The sequence below is a fragment of the Hippoglossus stenolepis genome, chromosome 14, assembly GCF_022539355.2.
Source record: "Hippoglossus stenolepis isolate QCI-W04-F060 chromosome 14, HSTE1.2, whole genome shotgun sequence".
Taxonomy (NCBI): Eukaryota; Metazoa; Chordata; class Actinopteri; order Pleuronectiformes; family Pleuronectidae; genus Hippoglossus; species Hippoglossus stenolepis.
Window position 1 is genome coordinate 625,436 of NC_061496.1, and position 12,500 is coordinate 637,935.

At 48.7% G+C, this 12,500-nt stretch overlaps 2 protein-coding genes across 9 annotated transcripts in view; one reads left to right on the top strand and one right to left on the bottom strand.

The window, feature by feature from the left end:
- The window catches only part of LOC118121592 (receptor expression-enhancing protein 6), a 719,670-nt gene that overhangs the window by 612,570 nt on the left and 94,600 nt on the right, over positions 1 to 12,500 (top strand). The gene's annotated exons all lie outside the window — the stretch shown is intronic.
- The window catches only part of diras1a (DIRAS family, GTP-binding RAS-like 1a), a 5,771-nt gene continuing 1,468 nt past the window's right edge, over positions 8,198 to 12,500 (bottom strand). For 2 of the 3 annotated variants that reach the window (XM_035176720.2, XM_035176721.2), the window contains exons 2-4: positions 9,206 to 9,383; positions 8,951 to 9,121; positions 8,198 to 8,787 (exon numbers count right to left, since the gene is read on the bottom strand). In XM_035176720.2, coding sequence (XP_035032611.1) covers positions 8,497 to 8,787; positions 8,951 to 9,121; positions 9,206 to 9,343 — 600 coding nt within the window. In that variant the 5' untranslated portion in view covers positions 9,344 to 9,383 and the 3' untranslated portion in view covers positions 8,198 to 8,496. Of the gene's footprint in view, positions 8,788 to 8,950; positions 9,122 to 9,205; positions 9,384 to 12,279; positions 12,342 to 12,500 lie in introns of all 3 variants that reach the window. The other variant, XM_035176722.2, reaches the window with a different exon arrangement.

A 12,500-nucleotide genomic window follows, 5' to 3' on the forward strand; every position in this document is an offset into this window, starting at 1 on the left:
ACCAGAGTGAGAACCAGACTGAGAACCAAGTGAGAACCAGAGTGAGAACCAGAGTGAGAACCAGACTGAGAACCAGAGTGAGAACCAGAGTGAGAACCAGAGTGAGAACCAGACTGAGAACCAAGTGAGAACCAAGTGAGAACCAGAGTGAGAACCAAGTGAGAACAAGGAGAACCAGACTGAGAACCAGAGTGAGAACCAGACTGAGAACCAGACTGAGAACCAGAGTGAGAACCAGACTGAGAACCAGAGTGAGAACCAGAGTGAGAACCAGACTGAGAACCAGACTGAGAACCAGAGTGAGAACCAGACTGAGAACCAGAGTGAGAACCAGAGTGAGAACCAGAGTGAGAACCAGAGTGAGAACCAGACTGAGAACCAGACTGAGAACCAGAGTGAGAACCAGAGTGAGAACCAGAGTGAGAACCAGAGTGAGAACCAGACTGAGAACCAGAGTGAGAACCAGACTGAGAACCAGAAACCAGACTGAGAACCAGATGAGAACAAGTGAGAACCAAGTGAGAACCAAGTGAGAACAGACTGAGAACAGACTGAGAACCAAGTGAGAACCAGACTGAAAATGAAACCAAGTGAGAACAGACTGAGAACCAAGTGAGAACCAGACTGAACCGAGAGACAACGACAGTACTCAACAAACAGGAAACAGAGCATACTAACGACGGAACACAGACAAACTAGCCAAGTGAAACCAGACTGAGAACCAGAGTGAGAACCAGACTGAGAACCAGACTGAGAACCAGACTGAGAACCAAGTGAGAACCAAGTGAGAACAGAAACTTCAGAACAGTAAAGGTGACATACAAACAACAAAACCAACACAAAGACAACAAGGTCACAGAACAAGTAAACCAGACTGAGAACCAAGTGAGAACCAGACTGAAACAGACTGATGAAACCAGACTGAAACCAACAAAACCAGACTGAAACAGTGAAACAGACTGAGAACCAGATGAAACCAAGTGAAACAGAAACGTAAAAGTGAAACCAGATGAGAACCAGACTGAAACCAGACTGAAACAGACTGAGAACCAAGTAAACCAACACACAGAACAAAACCAAGTAAACCAGACTGAGAACAATGAAACAGATGACAAGAACTGAAACAACTGAGAACCAAGTGACAAGTAGAAAAACAGTACAACAAACACTAACCTGAAACAGACTAGAAGTGAGAACCAGACTGAGAACCAGACTGAGAACCAGACTGAGAACCAGACTGAGAACCAGACGCAGGAAACCAGACTGAGAACCAACAGACTGAGAACCAGACTGAGAACCAGACTGAGAACCAGACTGAGAACCAGTGAGAACCAGACTGAGAACCAGACTGAGAACCAGACTGAGAACCAGACTGAGAACCAGAGTGAGAACCAGACTGAGAACCAGACTGAGAACCAGACTGAGAACCAGACTGAGAACCAGACTGAGAACCAGACTGAGAACCAGACTGAGAACCAGAGTGAGAACCAGACTGAGAACCAGACTGAGAACCAGACTGAGAACCAGAGTGAGAACCAGACTGAGAACCAGAGTGAGAACCAGAGTGAGAACCAGACTGAGAACCAGAGTGAGAACCAGACTGAGAACCAGACTGAGAACCAGACTGAGAACCAGACTGAGAACCAGACTAGAACCAGAGTGAGAACCAGACTGAGAACCAGACTGAAGACTGAGAACCAGTACAGGACGGAGCTTTTTCTGCGTTTCACTGAAAACTTAGAAAGCTACTGTGGGGAAATGACTTCTGAGTAAGAGAGAGTGTGTGTGTGTGTGTGTGTGTGTGTGTGTGTGTGTGTGTGTGTGTGTGTGTGTGTGTGTGTGTGTGTGTGTGTGTGTGTGTGTGTGTGTGTGTGTGTGTGTATGTGTGTGTGTGTGTGTGTGTGTGTGTGTGTGTGTGTGTGTGTGTGTGTGTGTGTGTGTGTGTTTGTGTGTTTGTGTTTGTCAGGAATGTTCCCAGGTGAAACCAGCTCCACCTCGACAGGAACAACAACACAACATGACCTCATTCAGGTCTTCAGCTGCAGGACACAAGGTGATGAAGATGATGAAGATGATGAAGATGGTGAGGGTTCAATTCAAACAACTTTATTTATCACAGAAGAGATATTTAATTCACAAAAACCAAACGAACCCAATCAGCAGCATCGCCATGACGACAGATCAGTGAAGAGTATCGAGGTTGGAAACAGGAACAGAACCGAGTCCAGACGGGTTCACAGGACCGGACCTTTGTTTCTCTTTGTTTCTGCTGGCAACAGCCTTTCAAAGCCGATTGGCTGAAGGAACAAGGAATTTTAATAAATAAATTAAAACATTTAATAAAAGACGCCGTCCTGAGGCATTAAAGAGAATTCACCTGAAGGATCGTGGTCACATAGACTCATGATTCCTTTGGTTTTCTGGACCACAGGTTTCCTCCAGAGGGAGCTGGAGTCTGACCTCCTGCTGAGTGGACAACCCGCTCTCCCTCAGCGCGTCCCTCTCAGTGCATGTGCAGAATGAAACATGGTCTCAGATCAGATCAGAGTCCAACGTGCACTGACGGGAAAGTGCAGCAACGACAGAGCGATGATGTAAGAGCAGAAACATCAGGTTCATATTTAGATCCTGATCTGTGAGCACTAGTGATTTATCAACCTGTGAATCGTCCTGTTCACACAGTTTATTACATCGTTCACACAGGTTATTACATCGTTCACACAGGTTATTACATCGTTCACACAGTTTATTACATCGTTCACACAGGTTATTACATCGTTCACACAGGTTATTACATCGTTCACACAGTTTATTACATCGTTCACACAGTTTATTACATCGTTCACACAGGTTATTACATCGTTCACACAGTTTATTACATCGTTCACACAAGATCTCATCGTGTTTGCAGAAAATATCTTGTTCACAAAACACCAGCGGCTGAAATGATCCTCTTCATGATTGTGTTTGTTCTCTGCAGGTTCACATCAGGTCTCATGGAGATCAGGATGATGATTCATCCTCTGGGACCATGAGACATATCGTGTGAACCTGAGCAGACGTCTCACTCTGACATAAAAACATGTGGACGAACACATCAGCTCGTCTTGGACGCTGAGTCGACAGAAAAACTGACGATGTAAAAATCTGCAGAGACGAAGAAATAAAACAGAAAGAAAAGATTCATGAAAACAGACGATTCCAGTAAAAAGAGGAGAGGAGGTCAACGTCATGACTCAGCCAACACACACAGACACACACTCACAGAGACACACACACACACAGAGACACTCACACACACAGACACACATCACAGAGACACACACACACACAGAGACACTCACACACACAGACACACACTCACAGAGACACACACACACACAGAGACACTCACACACACACACACACAGACACACACTCACAGAGACACACACACACAAATAAAGTGAAATTTCACCGTGTGAAACAAAACCACACAACAACCTGCAGGTAGAATAATCTGAATCAAGATCATCTGGTTTCATCACTTCTCTGATTCTGAACGTGATGAGTCATGTTTGACTGAAATCATGAGTCGTGTGATGAGTGATGAGTTCAGAGAGAGACGCTGAGGTGAGGGAGACAGGTGAGTCAGGTCTGATACTGTCTGTCTGTCTGTCTGTCTGTCTGTCTGTCTGTCTGTCTGTCTGTCTGTCTGTCTGTCTGTCTGTCTGTCTGTCTGTCTGTCTGTCTGTCTGTCTGTCTGTCTGTGTCTGTCTGTCTGTCTGTCTGTCTGTCTGTCTGTCTGTCTGTCTGTCTGTCTGTCTGTGTGTCTGTCTGTCTGTCTGTCTGTCTGTCTGTGTGTCTGTCTGTCTGTGTGTCTGTCTGTCTGTCTGTCTGTCTGTCTGTCTGTCTGTCTGTGTCTGTCTGTCTGTCTGTCTGTCTGTCCTGTCTGTCTGTCTGTACTGTCTGTCTGTCTGATACTGTCTGTGTCTGTCTGTCTGTGTGTCTGTGTGTCTGTCTGTCTGTCTGTCTGTCTGTCTGTCTGTAACTGTCTGTGTCTCATGTGACTCATGTTGTCGTCTGGTCCACCACCAGCTGATCTGTGAGGTTCCAGCTCCCCCTGGTGGTGAGCAGCAGCTCAGTCCCCACAACATCAGTATCATCTGAAACACACACTTCCTGACTCTGAGGTGACGCTGCACACCTCAGAGTCAGCTGATTGGCTGCTGCAGAGTCAGCCTGTGGACCAATCGGAGAGCAGCTGAGTGAACCAGTGAAATGCAGGGAAGAGAGTGTGTGTGTCACAAAGGAGGTGAAGGAGGTGATGGAGGTGAAGGAGGTGATGGAGGTGAAGGAGGTGAAGGAGGTGAAGGAGGTGAAGGAGGTGATGGAGGTGATGGAGGTGAAGGAGGTGAAGGAGGTGAAGGGCGTGGAGGAGGTGATTGAGGTGAAGGAGGTGATGGAGGTGATGGAGGTGAAGGAGGTGATGGAGGTGATGGAGGTGAAGGAGGTGATGGAGGTGAAGGAGGTGAATGACGTGATGGAGGTGATGGAGGTGAAGGAGGTGAAGGAGGTGAAGGGCGTGATGGAGGTGATTGAGGTGATGGAGGTGATGGAGGTGAAGGAGGTGAAGGACGTGATGGAGGTGATTGAGGTGAAGGAGGTGATGGAGGTGATGGAGGTGAAGGAGGTGATGGAGGTGATGGAGGTGAAGGAGGTGAAGGAGGTGATGGAGGTGAAGGAGGTGATGGAGGTGATGGAGGTGATGGAGGTGATGGAGGTGAAGGAGGTGATGGAGGTGATGGAGGTGAAGGAGGTGATGGAGGCGATGGAGGTGATGGAGGTGATGGAGGTGAAGGAGGTGATGGAGGTGATGGAGGTGATGGAGGTGATGGAGGTGAAGGATGTGATGGAGGTGATGGAGGTGATGGAGGTGATGGAGGTGAAGGATGTGATGGAGGTGATGGAGGTGAAGGAGGTGATGGAGGCAATGGAGGTGAAGGATGTGATGGAGGTGATGGAGGTGAAGGAGGTGAAGGACGTGATGGAGGTGAAGGAGGTGAAGGATGTGATGGAGGTGATGGAGGTGATGGAGGTGATGGAGGTGAAGGAGGTGATGGAGGTGATGGACGTGATGGACGTGATGAGGTGAAGGAGGTGATGGAGGTGATGGAGGTGATGGAGGTGAAGGACGTGAAGGACGTGATGGAGGTGATGGAGGTGATGGAGGTGATGGAGGTGATGGAGGTGATGGACGTGATGAGGTGAAGGAGGTGATGGAGGTGATGGAGGTGATGGAGGTGAAGGACGTGAAGGACGTGATGGAGGTGATGGAGGTGATGGAGGTGAAGGAGGTGATGGAGGTGATGGAGGTGAAGGAGGTGAATGACGTGATGGAGGTGATGGAGGTGAAGGAGGTGAAGGAGGTGAAGGACGTGATGGAGGTGATTGAGGTGATGGAGGTGATGGAGGTGAAGGAGGTGAAGGACGTGATGGAGGTGATTGAGGTGAAGGAGGTGATGGAGGTGATGGAGGTGAAGGAGGTGATGGAGGTGATGGAGGTGAAGGAGGTGATGGAGGTGATGGAGGTGAAGGATGTGATGGAGGTGATGGAGGTGATGGAGGTGATGGAGGTGAAGGATGTGAAGGAGGTGATGGAGGTGAAGGAGGTGATGGAGGCAAAGGAGGTGATGGAGGTGATGGAGGTGAAGGATGTGATGGAGGTGATGGAGGTGATGGAGGTGATGGAGGTGAAGGATGTGATGGAGGTGATGGAGGTGATGGAGGTGATGGAGGTGAAGGATGTGATGGAGGTGATGGAGGTGATGGAGGTGATGGAGGTGAAGGAGGTGATGGAGGTGATGGAGGTGAAGGAGGTGATGGAGGCGATGGAGGTGAAGGATGTGATGGAGGTGATGGAGGTGAAGGAGGTGAAGGACGTGATGGAGGTGAAGGAGGTGAAGGAGGTGATGGAGGTGATGGAGGTGATGGAGGTGATGGAGGTGAAGGAGGTGATGGAGGTGATGGAGGTGATGGAGGTGAAGGATGTGATGGAGGTGATGGAGGTGATGGAGGTGATGGAGGTGAAGGAGGTGAAGGAGGTGAAGGAGGTGATGGAGGTGATGGAGGTGAAGGAGGTGAAGGACGTGATGGAGGTGAAGGAGGTGAAGGATGTGATGGAGGTGATGGAGGTGAAGGAGGTGAAGGACGTGATGGAGGTGAAGGAGGTGATGGAGGTGATGGAGGTGAAGGAGGTGATGGAGGTGAAGGAGTCTGTAGATCCCACCTCCCACCACTTGTTCAAACCTTTCTGTCTCATGAAGAAGAGTCTTTGAACCTTTGCCCTCTGGGTCAGGGGACAGAGGACAGGGGACAGAGGACAGGGACGGGGGCCAGGTGGGATTTGTAAAGTAACTTGATTTACTGTGACTAACTTCTATTAGTGAACCTGTTGTTAAAGAGAAGATCAACTCACACAGATGTTTGATCAGTCACAAACTTTACTGCACATTTTAATCTTTGTTCATTTTGTCATTTTTATAATGACTAAAATAAAGTTATTAATCTGTAGGTTGTTTGAACTCCTGACTACACACAGGTTCATTCTTTTCTGTCTTTATGGAGCTGAATGTATTTTAAGACTTCAAACTGGAAATGACGTTGTTTCCAGTTGAGTTTGAACGTCGGGGCTTGTGGACACTTGAAGACATCTGAGGAAGAGGACGTAGTTTCTTCAGCCTGCAGGGGGCGCAGCAGCTCTTTGGACATGATATATTTTAGTGTTGTACAAGTGGAAACTGATTTGAAGTATGTTACAGTGAACTGCAAAGACACTCATTCACCACTAGGTGGCAGTAGAAGTGTTTCCTCAGATTAAGGCTTCCTGTAGAAACAGGATCCAGATTCATGTGTTTATGGATTGTATCTAAAGAGGTTTATTCAAGTGGTTTGACTCCTGAATCACATGAAGAGGAATTTAAAAGAACAATTCAAACCTAATTTCAGTCAGAAGATCAATGACGATTAGACCGAAGAAATCCAATAACATGTATTTTAATTTAATGATAATATAATTTAATAATCATTGAGTGGAATCTGCAGCTTTGTTTCTTATTGGTTTGTAAAAAACAGATGCTGACATGTTTTTGGTTCTGGTTGGACGATGGAAACAAGGTGAACGTCTTGGTGAACGTGAAGTTTCCCGAGCAACACGTCTCCGTCTCCTCGTGAGTCTGTGGAGGACGAACAGTCGTACGTGGGCGTTGGTCTAATGACGACAGGAAGGAACATCCTGTCGTCAATGGAGTCGGATAAAGGATCGTTTCACTGTTTCCTCACTTATCTGTTCATCTTTCTAATGGCTGCATTCATCATCGATATGAAAACTCAAGACAACACTTCCATCTGCCACCAGGGGGCACACACTGCACGTGAAGCCTGATGGAGTCCGAGTTTGATTTAGAGACATGAAAGGGATCAAAGATAAAGAGACATGGAAGAAAACACGTGTGTCTGCAGTCGGCCCCTGATACGTGTGAGGGCCCAGAGCAGGGGCCACAGTGACAGATTCATACCAGCAGCTTTTTAAATCCCTGTCTCATAGGAATTATATAAATTAATGTTGTGTGTCCCATGCCCCCTGGTGGGTGACGGGGCCCCTGGTGGGTGACGGCCCCCTGGTGGCTGACGGGCCCCCTGGTGGATGACGGCCCCCTGGTGGGTGACGGGGCCCCTGGTGGGTGACGGGCCCCTGGTGGCTGACGGGCCCCCTGGTGGCTGACGGCCCCCTGGTGGATGACGGGCCCACTGGTGGCTGACGGCCCCCTGGTGGGTGACGACGGCCCCTGGTGGGTGACAGGCCCCCTGGTGGATGACGGCCCCCTGGTGGGTGACGGCCCCCTGGTGGCTGACGGCCCCTGGTGGATGACGGGCCCCTGGTGGGTGACGGGGCCCCTGGTGGGTGGCGGGCCCTGGTGGGCCACGGGCCCCTGGTGGGTGACGGGCCCCTGGTGGGTGACGGGCCCCCTGGTGGATGACGGCCCCCTGGTGGATGACGGGCCTCAGCAGCTGCTCAGTTTGCAGCTGTTTGACATCTGCTGTTGGATCAACACGTTGATTTATTGATTATTGATTATTGATTATTGATTTATTGACCGATCAGGACAAAACAAACACCCCCTCCCCTCCCGTCAAACAGGACTTAGATGTTTAGATGTTAGTTTAAGTGAGTTACATTCAGGTGGAATGTTCCTTTATTACAGTCGTTAGTGGCAGGAGCTCAACATGTAAAACAATATTTTGGGGCCACAATCACAGGTCAGGGCCACGAGGGGCCCAAGGGCCCCGGCAGAAATGTTCCAGTTTGGTTCTCATCATTTTGTTCCTCTGGGCTTCAGTGCTCAGACACCAACGAAGAAGAAGAAGAAGAAGAAGAAGAAGAAGAAGAAGAAGAAGAAGAGCTGTTGGGTCTCCTGCCGTGTCCACGTGGTTCTAGCGAGACCTCTGCCGTCCGCTCTACATGACGCTGCACTTCCCCTTCAGCTTGTCAGCTCGCTTCTGTTTCCCCGACCGTTTTCCGTCGATGCTCAGACTCATGTCCCTCTTCTTCTCCAGCGTCAGCAGCTCCTGGAACAGTTCCTTCACGTTGGAGTTCATCTTGGCCGACGTCTCCATGAAGGCACACTTCCAGGCGGCGGCCTGAGCCTCGCCCTGCTTTGTCTCCACCTCTCGCTGGGCCGTCTCATCGCTCTTGTTGCCCACCAGCATGATGGGAATGGACTCCACGCTGCCCTTGATGGCCACAACCTGGAGAGACACAGAGTTAAGACAGTCGGGAGTTAAAGTCTCTGGAACGATCTGACGTCAGCGTTTCGTCGCCTCGTCAGTGGAGACACGTCGCCTGAATAAAGACGAGCGACGCTAACGTCAGAGGAAATCAACTCAAAGTAAAAGAGCTGCAGGACCACACCTGCTGGTAGATCGGTTTCAGCTCCTCCAGTGATTGGCGGCTGGTGATGGCGTACACCAGGATGAAGGCGTGGCCTTTGGAAATGGACAGGCGCTGCATGGCGGGAAACTGATGACTTCCTGTTGTGTCGGTGATCTGCAGCGTGCAGACGCTCTTATCACAGCTGATTACCTGAGAACAATCCATCAATAAATCAACAGGTTTGAACCACAGCAAGAGAAGAACACATTAATCAGAAGAGACTGAATGAGCTACCTGTCTGTACGTGTCCTCCACAGTGGGAATGTAGGTGTCTCTGAAGGTGCCTTTAACAAATCGAAGGACCAGCGAGCTCTTCCCCACGCCACCGGCTCCAAACACCACCACCTGGTAGTCGTTACTCTGCTCAGGCATTCTGGGAGTTGGAGTCCACCTGCTGCTCTGGAAGAATCACCTGAGACGAGAGGAGGAAACAGCTGAGTTTCGCTGAATGACGACGATGAAGATTCGAGAACTCGAGGATGTTCTGATATTTGATATAAAGTTAAATCATTAAATCAGGTGTGACCACAGAGAGAGGTGGATTCTGGGAGTTTTCTGGGAATATATGGGAATATTCGGGAATTAACGGGAATTAACTGGAAATTTTGTGGGTAATTTATACTAACTGTATTTACCTTGTCATATACAGACATAAATAAAAACATTTTGTTTTGTCATAAGCAGACATGCATGCAAACATTTCAAATACACATTTTTCAAATTAAATTTTTTACTTAATCCATTTGTGAGTAGAACTTTAATGGATTCTTTCATTGAACAACAAAAAACATGAATGTTGAATAAAATAAATGTATTCCCTATGACCCCCCCCCCCAAAAAAAGTCCCATTCTAAATGTAAAATGAAAGCATTTAGTCGAGCTTCTCAAGCCTCTGGTTTTAGCGTTTTTCCTCTGAATCCTTTCAGGACTCTTTCTTCCTGGAGCTCATCAACGTCCACTTCCTCGACATCTGACTCGTCGTCGTCTTCGGTGTCACTGTCCAACCTTGTAGAGGATGGCTCTGTGTCAGCCTCAAAGAGCCTTAGGTTTGCCGGGTGGCCACCAGTTTTTCTACCCTTGCATTGGTGAGCCTGTTGCGAGCCTTTGTGTGCGTGTGCCCAAACAGTGAGCAGTTGCGCTCAGAGGCGGCTGATGTTGCGATTTGGAGGATGATGGAGGCTACAGGTGCAAGGGCCTCAGATCCACAAAGTCCCTTCCACCAGGTGGATGCAGATATGTGCTGGCATGACTGCCATATCCCATCCCCTTCCCAAAGGCCTTGCTTGGTACGGAACTTTGCCAGACTGCCGAGAACTTTGCCTTCATCAAGACCCAGGTGGTGAGACATGGTAGTAATAACAGTGTAAGCTCTGTTGATCTCTTCACCAGAGAGTATGCTTTTCTCATACTTCTTTGGGTCCAGCACGTATGCTGCTGCGTGTATTGGCTTCATGCAGAACTCTTGGCGCTTCTCCATCGATTTGACCACTGCGGTTTCCTCTGCTTGGAGCAGCAGGGAAGTAGGCAAGGCAGTTTGGATTTCTTCTTTGATCTCAGCAAACAGACATTGAACATCTGACAAGATGGCATCATCACCTTCTATATCTGGGCAATAGCTGCTGCTATTGGTTTGAGGATTCTCAGGCTGCTAGTCACTCTTTCCCAAAACACGTCATCCAGCAGGATTCTCTTGATGGAACTTTCCATGGCTGCAGACTGGGATATGGCCGCGAATGTTTTCCCTCCAAAATTCCCCAAATTCCCGAGCTTAACTTCCCATGGAAAGTTTCCGGAAAGTTTCCGGAAATTTCCCGCCCCTTTGCAACCCTACTCATGTATTACACAGACAGTTTTAACCTGCAGCTTCTGAGCTGTGATCAAAGTGACGTATTTACTGCAGAAATGAACCAGAGAGCTGAGAATCACACGATGAGCTGAGAACGGCTGACGTGTGAAAACCAGCGAGAGTCAGAGAAAATGATTCAGAGACACAGACGACGGAGAGACAGGAAGTGACCTGCCCACAGACGTCCGACATGTTGTTGAGGGTCTGAGGGTCGATGAGAAAAGATCAGTTTTACTCCTGGTTTCACTAAAACAGACATGAAATAGCATCAGGACATGTTGTGTAGTTGGTGTCTGTGAAGCAGCAGCAGCAGGTTGTCGGGTCCGACTCGTTCAAACAGGAACATGTGGGAACATCCAGGCGAGGGGCGGAGCCTGTAGAGCAGCAGGGGCGGAGCCTGTAGAGCAGCAGGAGGCGGGACATGACGTATAAACTCTGCTGTGGAAAGATCAGTGTTGTTGTTTACAGCTCATCCACACCGGCGTCGGCCCTCAGCACCAAAAGATCTGGAACCTCCTCGTGTTTCCAAGTTGACGTCTTCGTCTTCTACGTGTACGGCTCCTCTTCTTCATCCTGAGATGTTTGTGTTCTTCCAGTTTCACGTCACGTGTTAGAAACCTCGTCAACACGTCCACTCGCTCACTGGGAAGCTTCCACACATTGTCCTGCTGTTTCCTCACATGGACTCACGAGGACATGTTACACACATTTTACCAGGAGGCTGCAGGAGAAGATCCAGAAAATGTCCAGAGACACTGACTCTGACATTTGTTCTCACACACAGAACATGTGGGGAACATGTGGGGAACATGTGGGGAACATGTCTGGACTTCAGTGTCTCACACATCATCTGCTGACATCTGACTGTGTTTTAAACATATACATTTTGTCATGATAATAATCCAGTTTGTTGTAACACACATGGAAATGTGTTGACTCGTCTTTCTCTGATCTTTAATTCAAAATGACGGAAACACTAAACGACAGGTGAAACAGAGTCTGACCTCAGATCTGCTGCAGCCGATGTCACTGCTTCTTATCTCAACCAGTCAGACTGGAGTCTAATCAGCAGCTCGTTAATCAATCAGTGCACACACACACACACACACGCACACGCACACACACGCACGCACGCACACACGCACGCACGCACGCACGCACGCACACCACACACAGACACGCACGCACGCACGCACGCACGCACACACGCACACACACACACACACACGCACGCCGCACACACGCACACGCACACACACACACACACACAGACACACAGAGCAAATTCAGGTGCTCCCTTGGTTACATCACGAAGAAACACAATGCTGCTATAGAGGCGAGAGGTGTGTGTGTGTGTGTGTGTGTGTGTGTGTGTGTGTGTGTGTGTGTGTGTGTGTGTGTGTGTGTGTGTGTGTCAGGAGTGGAAACATGTCATCATCAGCAGGCCTGTTGTCATGGTTACCTGCCCACATCATGTGACGTCACTTCCTGTGCGGAGGCAGGCAGCAGGGAAAACACCAGCGACTGGACAGAAATAAATCTGCTCTCATCACAGACACAAGAAATAAAACCTGACGTGTAACCAAGTCAGAAATCTACACATTATTATTATTGTTACTATTACTGTTATTATTAACTTTACAGTGAGTATTTCTCTATGAGAACACAGGCCTTATTTCATAA